This window comes from Dipodomys spectabilis, unplaced genomic scaffold, assembly GCF_019054845.1.
Source record: "Dipodomys spectabilis isolate Male_0828 unplaced genomic scaffold, ASM1905484v1 ptg000003l, whole genome shotgun sequence".
Classification (NCBI taxonomy): domain Eukaryota; kingdom Metazoa; phylum Chordata; class Mammalia; order Rodentia; family Heteromyidae; genus Dipodomys; species Dipodomys spectabilis.
This window is the reverse complement of record NW_024870680.1, coordinates 12,808,219-12,828,860: the sequence shown is the minus strand read 5'-3', so window position 1 is coordinate 12,828,860 and position 20,642 is coordinate 12,808,219. Positions and strand designations below refer to the sequence as shown.

The window sequence follows — 20,642 nt, the reverse complement described above, 5'->3', positions numbered from 1 at the left end:
GTACAATTGATGACTTAAAGTTCTGTGTGTATAAGTGGGATATGAGAAATGGTAACTTCCTTAGGGATTTTCTAGCTATACCACTATCTTTACCATCTGACAGTATCCTTAAGGCTTTTTCTTGGACTGATCAGATTTCTCAGAGAATTTTCTATCCAGTCCTCTGCTTTCAGTAGTATAAGTCTGGCTGCCACTACTTGGAAGTAAATAGAAAAACAAGTCTGTGTGGCCTCACCATCAATCTGTTTTTAGTATAGCACTTGCCTATGTCAGCTGTGCTAGGTATCATCAGACATCTTAGATGCAGTACTTTCTGTAAGACAGTAAATTCCTAGGAAGACAGCTAGAGATCTAAACCAATCTTCCTCACTTTTCTCCTTCCCTTCCCTCCCTCCCTCCATCCTTCCTTCCTTCCTTCCTTCTCTTTCTTTCTTTCCTTCCTTTTTTCCTTCTTTCTTTTTCTTTCTTTCTTCCTTCTCTCTCTCTCTCTCTCTCTCTCTCTTTTTGTAGTACTAGGGTTTGATCTTTCTTTCTTTCTTTCTTTCTTTCTTTTTGTAGTACTAGGATTTGAATTCAGGGTAGTGCATTTGCTTCCTTGCTTAACTAGTACTCCACTACTTAAGCCATGCCTCTAACCTGGGTTTTACTGGTAATTTTGGAGCTGGAGCCTAGTGGATTTGTCTGTCCAGACTGGCCTTGAACTGCCAGTTCAAAGGACTGCCAGAAGACTGCCATCTTCAGCCTCCTTAGTAGCTGAGATTATAGGTTAAAGTCATAGTCAGTAGGCTTTTTTCTTTTTTCTTCAGTTGTGGGGCTTGAACTCTTGGCTTGGGCAATGTCCCAGCTAAAGGCTAGCACGCTACCACTTGAGCCATAGCTCCACTTCCAGTTTTCTGGTGATTAGAGATAAGAGCCTCATGGACTTTTCTGCCCAGGCTGGCTTTAAACCACGATCTTGAGATCTCAGTCTCCTGAGTAGCTAGGATTACAGGCATGAGTTACCGGTGCCTGGCTCAGACAGTTGGCTTTAAATGCTACTTAAACAGATTTTGAAATGATTTTTTTCACTTTAGTCCTAGGTTTATCCAACTTTAGCACAAGATATGTTAGAAGTATCTGGTACTTTTTATTCCTGAGTCTAGGATAATACAAATTGTTTTGTTTTTCCTCTTCTATTTGCTGTGTTAGGTTCCTGCTTTAACCATTTCTACTTGTCTGTTTTCCAGTTTCCAAAGTTTATAGCTGTTTTCTCCCTACCAACCTTCCCCACAGTTCTCCCCTCCCCTCCCTGCAATGTTTCTCAGGCTTTTCTCTGATTCTTGGGTTCAGGTGATTATCCTGTCCTGCTTAACTAGGATTATAGACAATGTACCTCTACACTTGGCTCTTTTTATTTTCCTTTTTTTTTTTTTTTTTTTGACTTTACAAGTTTAGGTATCTTCCTTAGGAAAAAAAAGATCTATTCAGTCTTAAAAAGATTTAGGGGAAGAAACTCAAGGAGATTCTTTAAAAGAAAGTTAACACGATACTAAATATTTACCTCTATTCTTGAGTCTTTCTGGGATAATATAAGTTATTTTGCGTTTCCTCTTCTATTTGCTATATTATGTTTCTGAGTTCTTCTTTATGCTTTAGCCATTTTCACTTGTCTGTTTTCCAGTCTTATTTTCCTAATCACTAGAAGTGATAAAGAGCAGATTCTATTTTTCATTTGAGGATAAAGGATTATGGTATATTAAAATCAAGGAAGATTGTGTGTGTGTGTGTGTGTGTGTGTGTGTGTGTGTGTGTGTGTGTGTGTGTGTGTGTGTGTAAGCTAATCTCTAACCACTGAACTACATCATTAGCCCTTCAAGAAAGATTTTTTTTTTTTTAACTATCATATATTACCTGTATAAGAAAGTTTCATTTTAATAATTCTGAACATGCATATGATTTAGTTTGATCACATTTCTACCCCTATAACTTTCTTACCCCCTTTTTGCTGTGTGTGTGTATGTGTGTGTCAGGGCCAGGCACTCTCTGGATTTTTCACTCAGGGCTGGTACTCTACCACTGAACCACATCTCTTCTTCATACTAAGTGCTAGTTAATCGGAAATAAGAGTTTCATGGAATTTGCTGCTTGCCTGGCTTCAAACCCCAATCCTCAGATCTTAGTCTTTCTGAGTAGTTAGTATTATAGGCATCAGCCACCAGTGCATATATATTTAGATCTACATCCAAGCAAATATTTTTACAATTCAAAAGTTCTGGGTTGGAAATAAGCTTATCTAATATTACCCGAGATCCATTAGCCTTTTCTAAATATTTTTCCTCATCTGTGAGATGATGATAATGTCAATCTTAGGAAGTTATTGTGAGAGTTAAATGAGATTGCATATTTAAAGTATAACATTAGGTATATACAGAAAAAAAATCTTCATTTATAAGAATTTTATGAAAATCAATATTTAAAGTTCATAATGAGCTATGTCAAATAAGTGAATTAAATTATGTTGAAATTAGCTATTTTTGATAAGCTCTTGAATTTCATATTGGATTTTTTTTCTTTTCTATTTTTTACAGTGGTGCGCAGGTTTGAAATCAGTACTTCATGCTTGATAGGCAGATGCTCAACCACTTGAATCACATTTCTAGCCCTGCTTGTTGCTATATTTTTTAGACAGAATCTCATGTTTATTCCTGGACTGGATCATGATCCTCATATTCATATCTCCTAAATTGGTGAGGTAACAGTCACATATCACCATGCTCAGCTTATTTATAAGAAGGTTTTGCAGACTTTTTGCCTTGCCTAGGGTCAAACTCCCATGGGATTACATGTGTGCACTATCACACATGAATATCCCTTCATGTAATCTAATAGTTGCTTTCTGAGCTGGCCGATTAGGTGATACTAGATTTCTAAGTCCACTATAATGTTTTTATTGCCTTAAATGCTTGATTTTTTTTCCTTCTCCTTTGCTTTTTAAAATTTGGCATCTGAGAAATTAATAAAGTTATAGCTAAAAGAACAACTATATTCCATCCATATTCTTCTATTTCTTTACTATGAGCGAGCTATCTATCTATTTATCTATCTATCTATCTATCTATTTATCTATCTATTTTTTGTTGCTAGTTCTGGGGCTTGATCTCAGGGCCTGGGCACTGTCCCTGAATTTCTTTTGCTCAAGGCCAGCACTCTTGAGCTAACTTGAGGCACAGCTTCACTTCTAGATTTTTTTTTTTTTTTTTTGGTAGTTTAGTGGAAATAAAAGAGTTTCCCAGACTTTCCTGCTTAGGCTGGCTTTGAACTACTATCCTCAGATCTCATCCTCCTGAGTAGCTAGGAAAACTGGCACCTAGCTTAGGTTTTATTTTTATTCACCATACTTCTCAGTAGGTTGCATTATATTACAAATTTATTTTTCTATTTCTCCTATATAGTATAAACTGCTGAAGGTACCTTTGAACTTGGTATTATTCATCTTTGTTGTTTTGAGTATTTAGAGTAGTGCTTGGCATATGTTACATTAGCATGTAACATATAATAATAATGTTTGAATGAATTAATAAATGAATGAAATTTGATAGATAGGTTTTGCAGTAGTAGCTCTGCTATTGGTTTGTTTTGGTTTGGTTTGTCAAAGTGGTACGGTTTGACTGCAGAGGCTGTGACACAGCTAGGCTAGTACTCTTATCACTGAGCTATATCTTCAGCTTTTCGCTATACCTCTCTTGTACTTCAGTTTCCTCATTGAACAAAGGTAAGAATAGTACTTTTAGTCTGGAAGAATTAAATAAATCCTAAAAAATACTTAACGTGTTACATATAATGAATAATAAATGCTCAGTAAATGTATCTAATATTATATATTTGTAATCTTCTTTGGTAGACATATAAAAATACTTGTAACAGATGGGTGTTCCTCTATAAATTATGGTTTTTAAAAAATTCAGAGATTTTGCTGTGTATTTTTTCCTTCTATTCTGAAATTTCCAGTGAGAAATAGATAGTTAAGGTTGTTAGAATTGAGGTATTTTTAAGGGCACATTCATTTACAAAATTATTTATAATCTGTACCATGAATTTGTAGACTCAAATCCTTACAGTTACCTTCCTGTATTTAAAAAAGAATCTAATCAACTGGCTAAACTTCTTTTTTTTTTTTGTCGGTCATGGGCCCTGAACTCTGGGCCTGGGTGCTGTCCCGCAGCTCTTCAACTCAAGGCTAGCACTCTACCACTTGAGCCACAGTGTCAACTGGCTAAACCTCTGTATCTCATTCCTCCCTCTTACTTTCTGTATATTAACCTAGGAGCAAATCCTATTGATTTTATTTTTAAGGTATAATCCAAATATGTCCACTTTAAGCCACTTCTAACACAAACACTTTGTGCACCATCAACTCGGCTAGGTTTATTTGAAGAGGTTCTTAATTTGTCTGTTAACTACCTTTACTGCCCCATTGTACCTTCCACCAAGCAGATAGATTAATACTTAAAAAAGATTAGTCTTTTTTAGATTTTTAGGTTTTTAGGTTTATAAAAAATTGACAGAATACTACAGAGAATGCTTATGTAATTTATACTCAATTCCCTCCATTAATTTTTTTGGGGGGTATGAGACATTGGCTGTTTAATTATCTTTTTTTTTACTTTTTCAGAATACTGGATAGCTCCTTAATAATTATGCATCAGTAGTAGCTAAGGGCCACGGTTTACGGTTTATTTAGATTTCCTTGGTTTTTCTGTACAGTATTTTTTAATTTTACGATTCTATCCAGTATACCACATTATACTTATTTGTTACATTTCCTTAAAGTTCTCTTGTGAAAGTTTCCCAAACCTTCCATGTTTTCAATGACTTCAACAGTTTGAGAAGTATTTTGTAAGAAATCTCATTATTAATATTAGTCTAAAGTTTTTTTCATGATTAGTGTTACAGGTTTTTGAGAGGAAGATCCCAGAGAGAAAGTGCTATTTTTATTATATTAGAGGTATTAGCTACATGATCTTACACTGTCTAATTCTCCATTATTTCTCTGCAGTTGTCTTCTACTTTCTATCATAAATTCTAGTTTTATTCATTAGATCCTTAATACCTGAAGGGGCTGGAAGGTAGCTCAGTGGTAGAGCGCTTGCCTTGCATGCATGAGGCCCTGGGTTTGATTCCTCAGCACCACATAAGAAAAAAGAAAAAAGCCGGAAGTGGTGCTGTGGCTCAAGTGGTAGAGTGCTAGCCTTGAGCTGAAGAGCTGAGGGACAGCGCCCAGGCCCAGAGTTCAGGCCCCACGACTGCACCAAAAAAAAAAAAAAAAAAACCTGAATGTACCAAGTTTGCTTCTGCCTTAAAAAAAATTAATTTACTTCATTGTTGTTATAAAAATGATGTACAGAGGAATCACAATTACATGAGTCTTGTAATGAGTACATTTCCTTTCGTACAGTGTGTTCTGTTCCCTCACTTTTCTGCCTTAATCCTTTGTATTTTTTATGCCATTGAGTGCTCTTCTATCTAACAACATGGTTCTTACCCTACCTTCTTCTGTTGTACTCAAATGTCACCTTGCAGAGAGATAGTCACTGAACATTTTATATAAAAAATGCAGAATCTTCATTATCCTTTATTATCTTACCCTGCTTATTGTCATTTCTGTTTATTTCTACATGATATATATTTGCTTTATTTATTGTTTCTCTCCCTCTACTAGAATATAAGCTCCACTAAAGTATGAACTTCCTTTGTTTATTATTCTGTTCCCACCAAGTAGAACCATGTTTAGCACATAGTAGATATTCAGTAAATATTTGTAAATGAATATACAAATTGTTTTACAGAAAAATTGTGCCAATTTATGCTCCTTAAACATTATATTGGAATGTTTGTAATGCTCCATGTTGTACAGTGCTGAATATTGTCTTTTAAAATATTTGGTAAAAATGATTGTTTTTAGTAATTTTGATGATTACTAGTAAAAGACACTTTTAGTATGGTTTTAGTTATATATTTCTGCTTTTTCTTCATGTTTCAGCAACTATTTCTTAATGTAGATGAGTACATACATTAGTAATATAGTAAGTACATGAAAATAACTTACTTTTCCTTCCTTAGGTTATTATAGTGACCACATCACCAAGTTCAACCTTTGTGCCCAACATTCTCTCCAAATCCCATAACTATGCAGCTGTCACCAAGCTTGTACCAACATCAGTAATTGCATCCACAACTCAGAAGCCACCCGTTGTTATAACTGCTTCACAGTCCTCCCTGGTCAGTAATAGCAGCAGTGGCAGCAGCAGTTCTACCCCTTCACCTATTCCTAGTACAGTTGCAGTAACAGCTGTGGTATCCTCCACACCATCTGTAGTCATGTCAACAGTAGCACAAGGTGAGTGGTGAGTTACCATTTAATTCTGTCTCTATTGATCTATGAATTTTAAAAAAAAATTTGTGCTGGTACTATGTTTGAACTCAGAACCTTGTGTTCTTGCTTCATCTATTATTGGTGGTGCTTTACCACTTGAGCCATGCCTCCAGCCTGGCTTTTTGCTGCTTATTTGGAGATGGAGTCTCATAGATTTTTTTTGTCCTTGCTGGCTTCAAACCATGATCCTCCAGATCTCAGCTTCCTAAGTAGTCAGGATTTCAGGCATGAGCCACCAGTGCCTCTGTGCATGTGTTTTTCTACCATAGAGACGATTTAATAGGCTCTTAAATCAGTGATTACTACTCTTCTTTCAGTTTGAGGATGTCAAACTAGTATGTTACTCAATTTTCTTGTATCTGTTACTCTTTGTACCCTGGTCTGTCCTTCCCTGATCATTTTCTTTCCTTCAACTAGTTTTTTTTTAATATATAATTTTATTGTTATTATTAAGGTATTGTGCAGAGGATTACCAGTTCATGATTCAGGAAATGCATACATTTCTCTTTTGGACCATGTCACCCCTCTCTTCTCTTTTCTCCTGCCATCCCTGCCCACAAATTGCACAGTTTATTGTCCACTGAATATCATGATTGCATTTTTCTCCCTTCTGTACCCTTCCTTCTCCTGCCCCTTAAAAACAGAAAAAGAAAAAAATAAATAAAAGCATGTGCACACACATACCACCACCACCATCCATATAAAATTTTTATTATTTATTTATTTTTATTTATTTTTTGTTGGTCGTAGGGCTTGAACTTCTCAAGGCTAGCGATCTACCACTTGAGCCACAGCGCCACTTCCAGTTTTCTGGTGGTTAATTGGAGATAAGAGTCTCATGGACTTTCTTGCCTGGGCTGGCTTTGAAGTAGGATCCTCAGATCTCAGCCTCCTGAGTAACTAGGATTACAGGTGTGAGCCCAGCACCATGTATAATTTTTAATGTGGTTATAAATCTGGTGCTGGTAGTACAAATAAAAGTGATCGTTGAAATGCCCTTTGTGTATATATGGAAAGTTTATATTTAGATGACTTCTTATTTCATTCTTTTTCTCTTCAGATTGCATTTTTGTCATATCTGTAATGTGATTTTTTTTTTTGTTTTTGGCTTATCTCTCAAGTATTCTCTTGTTTTCCACTATTAGGTTGATTTCGATTTCACTTTATGTATTAGATTACTTCTGGAGCCCCTCTCTGTTCTCTTACTTGGTGTAATTTTTTTTTTATCTTATTCTTTTCTGCATTTTCCTTTGTGTGCTTTATGAGGTACCTGGAAGTGTGACAATCTTTTGTTGACCTTTCATTTTCCCTTCTTGAGCACACTTCAGCTTAAGAAAAATGTTTCCAGTTAGATTGTATCCTCTAACACTGTTTGCCTCATTTCATTCAGAATGGCTCCTAAGGAGTTTCTGTTTTCCTCTCCTGATTTGTGAAATCCTGTCTTAAAAATTTCCCAGTTCTATTTTTAATACCGTTTTCATTTAACATCCAAAAGTATTTTGAAGGTTTGTGTTTTTATTGTTTTGGGTTGTGGGGCTTGAACTCAGCACCTGGGTGCCGTTCCTGAGCATCTTTGTGCTCAAGGCTAGCAGCTCTTTACTACTTGAGCCAGAGCTCCACTTCTGGCTTTTGAATGGTTAATTGGAGATACGAGTTTCACTGAGATTTTTTCTGGCCTTGAACCCAAGTCCTCAGATCTCAGCCTCCTGAGTAGCTAGGATTATAGGTATGAACTCCCAGTGCCCAGCTATTTTGAAGGTTTTTTTTTTTTTTTTTGGGTCCAGTCGTGGGGCCTGAACTCTGGGCCTGGGCATTGTCCCTCAGCTCTTCAGCTCAAGGCTAGCGCTCTACCACTTGAGCCACAGCGCCACTTCCGGCTTTTTTTCTTTTTGCTTATGTGGTGCTGAGAAATTGAACCCAAGGCCTCAAGCATGCAAGGCAAGCGCTCTACCACTGAGGCACCTTCCCAGCCCAATTTTGAAGTTTTTTAAAACCTTGAAATATCAGTGACTTAAACAGTTGCAGATGCACTTTCATTTCATATAATTTAATCTTTACCCAATATCAGTAATATTTCTCTATTTATTAGAATATTCTAATTGGTCGCATACATCTTATAACATGACTTCATTAACATGCTTCTATTTTTCCTTAATTATCTTTTTGGACAATTAAAATTACTCTCTTGTATTGGCTAATTAGATTATTGATAGGCTTTAATATTCCAGATTAATCCTCAGTAAACATTTTGTGGATTTAATAGGGCCCTTTATTTTATTAAAATCAGCACTCATGAACATAATTACCAAAGGAGGATGGAATTTTTTGGTAAGTTTGGTACATGCCATACTTTATCACCCTAGACCATAACATCTTGAAATATTTCTCTAGTATTTGACCAATATTAAGCCTTTTTTTACCTTGTTCACAAAACAAAGCAACATAAGATAAAACTAATGTGGTGGGGAAGGATGCTTTCTAGGATTAAAATATACTCATATTTAACCTATATATTGTTTTATATATAATTTTTTTTCTTTAGTATCCGAAAGACAAAACATGGGTAATACTCTTACATTTATGTATTATGCTTTTTTTAGATTTGGGAGGCTTTTTTATTTCATTCTTTCTGTAGGGCTCATGTTACATCTTTTAAGTATTTCATATTTTAATTAGTCAATTTTTTACATATTATAATGAAATACCTGAGGTTGGATGACTTTACTAAAAAGAAAAGAGAGAGCTGGGAAGGTGGCTCAGTAGTAGAGCACTTGCCTTGCATGCCTGAGGCCCTGGGTTCGATTCCTCAGTACCACATAAGCAAAAAGAAAAAAGCCGGAAGTGGCTCTGTGGCTCAAGTGGTAGAGCGCAAGCCTTGAGCTGAAGAGCTGAGGGACAGCGCCCAGGCACAGAATTTAGGCCCCACGACTCGACCCCCCAAAAAAAAGAAAAGAAGAGAGAGAAAAAAGGTTTATTTTGGTGTATGGTTCTGAGGGCCTGCATCTGGTAAAGGCCATCTTGTTGGCAGAGGTCTAAGGGTAATGTAGGGAATCACATGGCAAGAGACAGGAATGCATTTGTGTCTCTTCTAACTATATCTTTTCTAGTCATGGAGGCTTCACATTGATGAGCATGTTTTATTCTAATTACCTCTTAAAAATTCCATCTCTAAACCATAGTTGTTAAATCAGATTGGATTAAGCTTAATATCTCACATGGGTGATTAAATTTCAAACGAGGAAGATTTAGTCAGACTCAAACCAAGTTTAAATCACAGCACAATATTTACTTAAAATTAATAAGTTAATTCCTACAAACATGAACTATACATGCTTTAATGATATTTATTGTATCTTAAGGCATCCTAATGTTCAGAAAATTAATTGTTAGAGAGTCTCTAGATTGTTAATATCTGAATTTACTTGCAAAATCAATAAATGGTTGAAGTACAACATAAGTTGAATATCTAGTTCTTAACAATAAGAAAATCTGTTACTCCATAAAACTAGAAGTCCTTTAAGTCATGTAGTAAATAGCTCATGGAGCCATCAAAGAGTTTCTTTTCATTTTTCATTTCCTTGGCATATTGGCTTTTTTCTTAGAAAACTCCCATCATAGATTAGATGAAGACACTCCAGGCAGCACATTCAGCTATTCGAACATCCAAAGGAACTTCTGTAGCTCTTTTATCGGAAACCTTTTCCAAAACTCCCCCCAGAAGATTCACTTCATTTCTGTTGGCTGCAGCTAGCTTAATCTGGTTCTTGGCAAAAGTAATGAGGCCACTATGACTGACTTAGATCAGTTAGGAATTGCCCTCTAGGGCTAGCTTAAGCCAGCGTTTTGAAAACTGTTAAGTCTAGAAAGGTAGAGCCTAGGAAGGTGACTCCTTGGGCAATAGGGTTTATTAGGAAGGAGGGAAGGGCAGAGGAGAAAGGAAATTAAACTGGAAACCAAGAGTATGTGTTGCATTAGACTATTTATTAAATTTCTATAGAACAGTTGACTTCATTTGGTCATAGAAGTGTTCAAGAGATTAAATTGGTTGATAGACTTGTTTAAATCTCCCTCTTTTTTTCACTCTTTCCCTCCCTCTTTTTCTTTTTCCTTCCTTCCATTCCTCCTTCCCTTTTTGTTTGTTAGCTACTGTCTCAATTACTGAGAGAGGATTATTAAAATCTCTGGCGATTATTGTGACTTTGTACATTTCTTCCTTAAATTCTGCCTGCTTTTGTTTTGTGTATTTTGAACATTGTTACTAGAAACATACATATATATATATACATATGTTAATGAATTGATGCCCTTTCTATTATGAACTTTCGATTTTATTTCTGGTAACCTTTAACGTCAGTATTTCAGTAGCTACTTTTTCAGATATTAAGTGTAGCTTCTCAACTTTCATATGGTCGATGTTTACTTGATAAATCATTTTCTCATAATTTTACATTTAATACATCTGTGTCTGTTTTAAATGCATCTCTTAATTATTGTATAGTTGAGTTTTGCTTTTTTTAATTTGAAGAAAGACAAAGGTTTATTAGGATGCCAGTAAACAAAAATAGCAGACAGCTAAGCAGAAATATAGTGTTATTGTTGCTGCTGTGCTAATATTGGATTGAGGATAGACTTTTATTGAATTACTAGAGGTTTTGCTAATTGTTTTATTTTCATTGTTCTTTGTGATTAACTATTCCTTTTCTCAGAGAATGATTTGAAGTAGGTCCATGTGGGAACATCTCACCAACTTGGCTTGACTATTGTCTTCCATCTGGCCCATTTTGTGTCATGGCTTGCTTCCATATTCCACCCAGCCCTAGGTATTTTCCTGTGCACTGTATCTTGGGGGAGCTAAGTTGGGGGAAAGCGTCCCCCACATCTCTGATAGAACAACAAACAATGTTGGTTTTAGTGGGGCAAATGTCTCATCTTCTTGCAAGTACTTTGAGTTGAACAGGGTTTTAGAGTCCCTGCCTATTTACTTGGTGTTTTGGCAGAAATTATGGAGTAGTACATGGAGTCACAGTGGAGTCTAATTGAATACCAGAATAAGATGATTAGGAATCCTAGTCCAGGAGAATAAGAGGTACTTGGAGAGTCATTAGGGATGAAAGTCATGTAGCATCATCTGTAACTTTATGGCCACATGCATTGAAACTCCTTCTATAAGGCAAAAACAGTCCTTTTTCAGGGTAGAGATGATGTTGTCCAGAGTTGGACCAACTAGTTCAACATGCCTAAGCAATGTAGAACACATGTATATTGTGTTTAGGGAGGGGTAAAGACTGGAGAAATGTATAAATAATGTGAGTAACCTCCATTTGATTTTGACTACATCTTTGGTTTCCTCTTGAAGTATTCTCCAAATGGTATTAATTGATGCATGTAGCAATTGTTAGAAACATGTAGGACAAGGGAAAATTCTACAAGTCCAAGTCTAAGCAGTCAGATGATTTATCTTCGATTTTTATCATTCTCTAGAGGCATTTGTATTGAAACAGATTATTATTTTTGTGTATGTGTAATGCATTGTATTAGTCATGGTGAGGATGTAGGGGAAGATAGGAAATTGCATTCTCAGTACTTCAGATTTAGTTAGGCTTTTAATTTCTTTTCACTCAGGAATGCTTAAAAATTAATATGGTCAGTTATATTCTAGGTCTAGTTATTTGTGTTAGGAATATTAACTTATGGACAGGTGCCCTGTTCAGTGATTGATTAATTAAAATAAAAGTGAAATGAATTCCAGGAATTGGAGACAAGAGGGTTTTGTTTTGTTTTTAAAATTTTTGTCTTGTTTGTTTATCCGTCTTTGGAGGAGTAAGGAGGGGGCACAGAAATGGAGAAACAAAGGGTGAACAAATGCATCAGTGGTATTCTCTAGACACTATGTTGAAATGAACTGTACAACTTCTGGGTAGAGAAGGTAGGGAAAAACTGGGAGACAATGAAGGAAGGGGTGACACTGTCCAAAAAGAAAGTTACTCATTACCTGACTTATGAAATGGTAATCCCTTTCTATACCACCTTTATAATAACAATTTAAAAAAAGAAAAGTGAATAATTAAAAGAAAATTGTAGATTAAAAATCTAAGAGAGGGAACATTTTCTCAAACATACACATCTTCCCAGTACTGTAACAAAAACAAAACTTATACATCTTTAGTAAAAGTTATTGAAATCCTTACCTATGTGTGCTTGTTAATATTGATAATAAAAAATCATCAGAATTTTTAGCTATGCATATATTACATATTGCACTTAAAACTTTTTTCCTGATTATATAATAACCTAGTTAAGAAATCTCAAGAAATGATTTTAATTTATAGATTATTGGAAATGAGATATATAAAAGCTCCTTTGCCATGATGAATAGTTCAAAAGATGTATGTATGAATTTTTACATGGTACCACATTTAAATCTACAGGCTATAATCTAAAAAGTAATACTTTAAAACTTTATTATTTAAAAGATTTTTAAAAATTAGTTTACTCTCTATAGAGACCATTCTTGTACCTGTCCTATCTGATACTGCTTTCATTCTCTTTAAAGAAAAATCAGTTTGTTTTATTGAGTCAGAGAACAGTAATTCCTCCTTTGTAATTTGAGGACTATATATGAAATATGTAAAGCATCACACCTTACATTAGGTATTTGCTAGGTGCTCAATAAATTATAGTTCATAGTTTTATTTATTTACCCAGTCTTTATTATCTACTAGAATAATGAAATAAGAATAACTTATTTTAGACTAACTAAAATAATCAGTTTTAACTGTTCTTTCCTATCATATGTCTTTTCTACAGGTGTATCTACATCCGCAATCAAAATGGCATCAACAAGACTTCCTTCCCCGAAAAGCCTCGTTAGTGCCCCAACCCAGATTCTTGCACAGTTTCCTAAACAACATCAGCCATCTCCTAAGCAGCAGGTACATCAAGTGCAGCAACAAGCACAGCAGCAAGTGACCCCACCTCCCCCAGTGTCTCAGCAGCAGCAGCCTCAGCAGTCATCTTTGCCCCCTGGTATCAAGCCCACCATCCAAATCAAACAAGAGTCAGGTAACTGGAAAATGTTTGTAAGATTTGCTCATTCTTCTTAATCACCAGGTCTCTGGGGTTTCATGATATGTATGTTTTAAGTGTTTCATTTTCACTTAAGTATTTCATTTTCTCAGAGACTACAGATGATACTGTGATTTTCATTTCAGCTTTCCTCAGTTTGTTACTGACATATAAAAATTATCGTGAGCTTGTATACTTCAATTTTGGTGAATTCACTTACTATTTGTTTTTTTGTTTTTGCCAGTACTAGGGCTTGAACTCAGGGCCTGGGCATTGTCTCTGAGCTTTTTTTGCTCAAGGCTAGCACTCTACTTGAGCCACAGTGCCACTTCCAGTATTCTAGACAAGCACTCTACCACTGAGCCACATTCCTAGCCCTCACTTACTATTTCTAAGAGTAATTTTCACAGATTCCTTGAAGTTTTCTATGTACATAGGATAACTTTTTGACTATGTCATTGGTAAACAAAGACATTTTTCTTTTGCAGTCTCTCCTTCCCTCCCTTTCTTTTTCTTTTTCTGTTTTTTTTAACCTCTTTTTAAAAAAGTCTTATTCCACTAGCTAGACCATATCCAATGCTATGTTAGAACAGAATAGAACAGCTATCCTTGCCTTGTTCCAAATATTGAGAAAACATTCAATCTTTTACTATTAAATATGGTGCCAATTGTAGTTGTTGTTTTTAAATAAACACTTTTGATCAAGTTGAGAAAGTTCCATTCTTATTCTCCTCAGACTTATTATGAAGGAAAGGGTATTGGATTTTGTCAGGTGCTTTTTTCTTTGTTCAGTGTGGTCATACAGTTTTTCTTGCTTAGACTACTGATGTACTGGATCATATTACTGATATACTGAATTACACTATTATTATTATTATTATTTTGTTAAGCCAGCCTTGGATATCTGAAGTGAATCCATTTTGATGATGGTGTATAATTCTTTTTTATACATTGCTGGGTTTAGTTTTATTCATAAGAAATATTGATCTACAGTTTTTGTTTGTACTGTCTTTGGTTTTGGAATCATGATCATAATAGCTTCGTAAAATAAGCTTTATTTTCTGGAAGAGATTGTACCAGTGATTTCCATTATACATCTTCCACATAGTGAACTCAGTTTCTTTTTCTTTTCCCCCTTTTTTTGGGGGGGGAAGGGGGAGGTCCAGTCGTGGGGCCTGAACTCTAGGCCTGGGCGCTGTCCCTCAGCTCTTCAGCTCGAGACTAGCACTCTACCACTTAAGCCACAGCACCACTTCTGGCTTTTTTTTCTTTTTGCTTATGTGGTGCTGAGGAATGGAACCCAGGGCCTCATGCATGCAAGGCAAGCGCTCTACCACTGAGCCACCTTCCCAGCCCCTCTTTTTCCCTTTTTTTTTTTTTAATGTTTCATTACTATGGCAAGAACTAAGGGCCTTGACTCTTTCTTGGCTTTTTCACTTACAGCTAGTTCTCTACCACTTGAGCCACACCTTTATCTCCAGTACTTTATCTCCAGTATTTTTTCTGGCTAATTGGAAATAGAATTTCTTTGAGTTTTCTGCCTGTGCTGGCATCAAACCTTGATCCTTAGATCTCAGCTTCTTGAGTAGCTAGGTTTTTTAGGTATGAGCTACTGATGCCAGCTTATAACAGAATATTTTACCTCATGAATTATTTTAGTTAAGATAGTAGTGAGGAAAAAGTGTTATACTTTTTTTATTCCTTGGTTGCCAGTATTTAAATGTGTAGTTAGCATTAGAAATACTCTTCTAAATGGAAAGTCAGTGTAAAAATTATAGCATTGTAAATAATATTTTTGAAAATATAAAAGGCATTACATTACTCCCCTAACATTTTAATTTTTTCATATTGCCTTCAAGTTCTTTTCTACATCTCTATGTCATCTAAGTGATATAATAATGTGCCCTTTCGAATTCTGTATTCAACAAAGTAAGCTATATACTTTTGGAAAAAGAGCAACTTAAGAATCCAAAAAATTGGGGCTGGGAAGGTGGCTCAGTGGTAAGAGCGCTTGCCTTGCATGCCTGAGGCCCTGGGTTCGATTCCCAGCACCACATAAGCAAAAAGAAAAAAGGCGGAAGTGGCACTGTGGCTCAAGTGGTAGAGCGCTAGCCTTGAGCTGAAGAGCTGAGGGACAGCCAAAGTTCAGGCCCCATAACCGGAACCGAAAAAAAAAAAAAATCCAAAGGATTGGGCTGGGAAGGTGGCTCAGTGGTAGTGCGCTTGCCTTGCATGCCTGAGGCCCTGGGTTCGATTCCTCAGTACCACATAAGCAAAAATAGAAAAGAAAAGAAGAATCCAAAAAATTGTCCTTAGTCTGTATATTTTTTAGTGGCTTTTTAGTATAACCTTTTAAAAAAACGTCTTTGATAATACTGAGAAATATATAAAAGCTACATTAGCTTTTGTTTTTGTCTTCCTATGTTAGAACACCCAAAGTATTTATGTAGATCTTATTCCTTATTTGTTTGTAAAAGTTACGGTCCAGTTGCTAACTTTGTTTTGAAACTTCACATATGATACTCCTGTAGGTCAAGATTTATTTTTCTTGAAGAACTTTTTTACTGTAATGTTTTAGTTAAATTATTGAAATGAGAGAAATTAGGCAAAATTGAAATTTGAGGGAAAAATTAGGGTTTCATTGATATGAAAAAACTTCTCTAGGTAGGATTGAATAATGTGTATGATAACTGCCCTCTTGGGTTAGTTTATGGGACACCTTTTAAAAAAATACTTGGTACTGAGATTTCTTTTTCTTATTTCAAAGGTGTTAAAATCATCACACAGCAGGTTCAACCAAGTAAAATTTTACCTAAACCAGTGACTGCAACTTTACCCACCAGTAGCAATTCACCTATTATGGTGGTTAGCAGTAATGGTGCAATTATGACAACTAAACTAGTAACCACTCCTACTGGTAAGTTCTCACAAACATCAATCTATTTAGTAATGTCTTAGTAATGTTCATTAAGCAGTTTTCCTATAGTAGCAATATGCTTGACATTGGGAATATAGAGATTAATCAGACAGCCCTTCAAAGAGACCACTCTTGACTCTCTCCTGAAAATAGCTCTCTTGTTATTCTTTCTCTAAGTCTTTTGTTCTTTTCCTTGGTAGAATGTACCACAACTTCTAGTTACTTAGTGGTTATGTATTTGTCTTATTAGACCATAAAGTGTAGTAAGTATTACCTAGACTGAGGCATGCATAGGATGCTATTGTACCCAGATGGGAGAGCAGTGCTTGAGGAAATGACAGTGTAGAACATTTTAAATAGTAACACTTTGGCCTGATTTAGAGCAGGCTACTTACTCTTGTTAAATCTTTCCATCTGTCTGTTTAAATGAGATGGCATCTAAGGTCAGTTATTGTAAGTATCAAATAAAATCAGGTATGTAAAGAGTCTCCTATATAGTGCTCAGTGCTCAGTAACCATAACTATTACTGTTAAAATTAGCCATTGTTATTTTTCCGTGTGTGTGTGTCTGTGTCTCTGTGTCTCTGTCTGTGTGTGTCTGTGCATGTCCATCTGTGTCCTAAAGTTTGAACAGAGAGCCTGGGTGCTATCCCTAAGCTTTTGTGCTCAAAGCTAGTACTCTACCACTGGAGCCACAGCTCCACTTCCAGCTTTTCTTTGGCTGTTAATTATAGATCACACAGTGTGACTTTCCTGCTTGGATTGGTTTCAAAATGTGATCATCATATCTCAGCCTTCTGAGTAGCTAGGATTATAGGTGTGAGCCACTAGTGCCCAATTTATTGTTATTCTAAATGTCTGGAACTTTTAGCCAGCTTTTGTGTGTGTGTGTGTGTGAAGTGTCAGTATTATTTACATGAGAGAATGTGAACAGTATAAAATGATACCTACCTTAAGTTCCTAAGTTCTCGTTTATTGACTAGTGTAAAGGTTTGTACAAACATTGCATTTCATTTCCTTTAGTTTGCCTAAAGTCACATAGGTTTTTTTCTCATTCAGATATATTTTTTATAATCAATTTAAACCATTTCTACTTAATGTCCCTTCTCTCATTTTTGAGTAGTGGTTATATTAGTAAAAGGTGAATAGCTTGCTAAAAGCGTTTTGTTTTCTCGGTGGAGGGATGTTGAAAATGGCTATTATAGTGAATCAAGTAATCATGAAAAAAAATTAGTTGAAGAAAAATAACATGTTATCCTGTTCTTCCTCTTTTTTTTTTCATTTTCACCAAGGAATAATTCTTAAATTTAGGCATAGTCTTTCTAAGTTGCATGATTTGAGAGAAATTACAATATTCTGACTTATTTGTTAGTTCTTGTTTGGGAAAGAGAAAGTCTTAATTTTGGTGGGAAAGAGTGTAAAGTCTTTTGAGAGACATTAATCTTTAACAGGTAAGTTGAGAAGTTACGTAAATAGGAGATATTTTAGGCTACTCTTAGCAGTTTCAACTTTAACCTCTAGTAAAATGATTGAATAAGCTGGTAAAAGATGGAAATGTATTTAGAAAGTCACAAGGTATAAAATAGTAAAAGTTACAGGACTTTAGGCAAATAATACTGCCTTATTTGCTGACTGCTGACATTAGGTTTGGCACCAAGACAATGTAAAACTCAGATACAGAGATGTTGAAATATATACAGACATATTTGAAATATTCTGGCAGGAAAGATTAAATTTAAGTTTCTTTTGGCATAAAACTAGGGTAATGGAAGAAGAGAACGGGGTTAGCTCTATCATTTCTTGAGCTTAATAGTTTGATACAACACCACAAAATTTTATGTATAAAATTAATTCAACTTGATTTGGCCTCAGTGCTTGCTGTGTGCAAAACCAGCTGTAAAATTGTAAATGTCTTGACACGTTGAAATTCCATTTTTTTGTGTTAAAAAGATACAGAGTACATGGAAGTATAGTTAAATTGTATAAATTATCATTCTTTTACAAGTAATGACCAGTTTTTCTTTCTGCTTTCTTCTTCCTGTAGGCACACAGGCAACCTACACTCGACCAACAGTGAGCCCTTCCATAGGTCGGATGGCTGCAACCCCTGGAGCTGCAACCTATGTAAAAACTACCAGTGGTAGCATCATTACAGTAGTACCCAAATCATTAGCCACTTTGGGAGGCAAGATAATTAGCAGTAATATTGTTTCTGGTAGGTATATCTGAAGTATGTTAGAAGTATAGGAGACATTCAATGAGAGGAAAAAACTTAATTTCACTACTGAAGGATTCTGTTTGATCCCAGTTATCCTGTTTTGAAATCTAAAACTTTGGCTAAAATTTATGGTTCAAGCTGGCAATCCTAACTACTCAGATCTGATGATCATAGTTTTAAGCCAGTCCAGGAAGAAAAATCTATCTTATCTCCAGTTAACTAACCGAAAGCTAGAAGTAAAAGTGTGACAAGTGGAGAATATCATCCTTGAGCAAAAGTCAAGAAAGAGCACCTGAGGTCAAACCCCAGTTACTGGCACAAGAAAAAGAAAGAAAAGAAATCTAAAGTATTTTTTTCAGTCCTTAAATGTAGTGATTAAGTTAGGTTTTAGTTTATTAAACGTTAACATACAAAGCTTTTGATAGTTCTTTTGATAATTTTGATCTTTTATTTTATTTTTTTAGGGGGGGCGGGGGGGTCCGGTCGTGGGGCCTGAACTCTGGGCCTGGGCGCTGTCCCTCAGCTCTTCAGCTCAAGGCTAGCGCTCTACCACTTGAGCCACAGCGCCACTTCCGGCTTTTTTTTTTTCTTCTGCTTATGTGGTGCTGAGGAAGCGAACCCAGGGCCTTAAGCATGCAAGGCAAGCACTGTACCACTGAGCCACCTTCCCAGCCCAATTTTGATCTTTTAAAAAAACATTTAGTTGCTTTAAATTATAGAGTAAAGATACTGGTTAATATTCATTTAGAGAGTTTTCATTTATAAAAACGAATCTCTCATTTGTAAAACCAGTCAGACCCCATAATAATTCAAGGTAGAAAGGATTGTGGCCCATTTTACAAATGAGGACAGATTTGGGTTTAGAGAAATGAAATGGCCTATCCAAAGCTATGTAGCTAGTCTTTAGATATACAAATATAATATATAAATATTTATTTAACCTAGTACAGAGGTGAGGTATTATACTTCATTATTTCAATTACTAGTGTAACTTTAGCTTATTAAAAATAAAGATACTTGAATATCTTTGTTTGCTTTCCACTATTCCTTTCAAGTTAAAAATTATTTTTTTATTTAGTTGCACAAAGGGATTTCAATTTCAAAAGTCAGAAAGTCATTGTGAGTAAAATATATCTTGGTCCATGTCATCCCCTTTCATCATTCTACCCTTTTGCTTTTTTAAATTATTTTAGAGAAGTTAATCCTTTGCTTATTTATTGGCATATTGGAATCTGGTTATTATTGGCTCATAACCTTACAGTATTTGGTTTGTGGATCCTGAAGTGGTATGTTAACATGACATCTGTTAACATTATGATTGGTTATTACTTCTTAATTAAAATTATATAAATAATCTCTGATGAAGCAAGCCTTATAGATTTTAATTGTCTACCATTTTTGTAGACTTAGTCATATTTTGTATTCCCCAGATGAGTTCTAACATTTGAAAGTCAAGGGACTAAGGTTACTAGCAGTAATTTGATGTTGCCGATAATTCAAGAAATGAAAAAAAGCAAAACATGGCATGGTATTTGCAAAAAGCACTATCATTAAAGCTGTGAATGTTGGCTATACTTATAAGTGAGAAAATCTAGTGATTGCCAAACTGAAGAGAGTGAAACCAGTAGGGAAAGAATCATTGTACTTGAGCTTCAATGAGGGTATTTTAAATGACATACTTAAATTATAATTTGTTACTTGACAATATCTTCAAATAATACAGCGCACTTTAGAAAACATTTTTTTTATTGTGAAAATACCGTACAGAGGGGTTACAATTACATGGACAAGATAATGAGTACATTTTTTATCAAACATTGTTGCCTCCTCCTTTGTTTCCCCTTCCCATCCCTTCCCTACCACCCGCCCTGCTAAAGTCGTAAAGTTCATTTTTCCACATAACAACTTGTACATCTCATTGTTGCAATGGGTCCACCTGTATCCCTCTTTAAACGATTTGTTTTTTCCCTTCTCCTCCACAAATTATACCAACATCAAATACAGTGAGAGCAGGGGTTATACCGTGGGGG

At 35.4% G+C, this 20,642-nt stretch overlaps 1 protein-coding gene across 12 annotated transcripts in view; it reads left to right on the top strand.

Moving 5' to 3' along the window:
• Positions 1-20,642, top strand: part of Emsy (EMSY transcriptional repressor, BRCA2 interacting) — an 81,497-nt gene that overhangs the window by 19,419 nt on the left and 41,436 nt on the right. For all 12 annotated transcript variants that reach the window (XM_042688364.1, XM_042688397.1, XM_042688373.1 and 9 more), the window contains 4 exons: positions 6,100-6,376; positions 13,220-13,474; positions 16,245-16,394; positions 18,439-18,609. In XM_042688364.1, the coding sequence (XP_042544298.1) occupies positions 6,100-6,376; positions 13,220-13,474; positions 16,245-16,394; positions 18,439-18,609 (853 nt within the window). The remainder of the gene's footprint in view (positions 1-6,099; positions 6,377-13,219; positions 13,475-16,244; positions 16,395-18,438; positions 18,610-20,642) is intronic.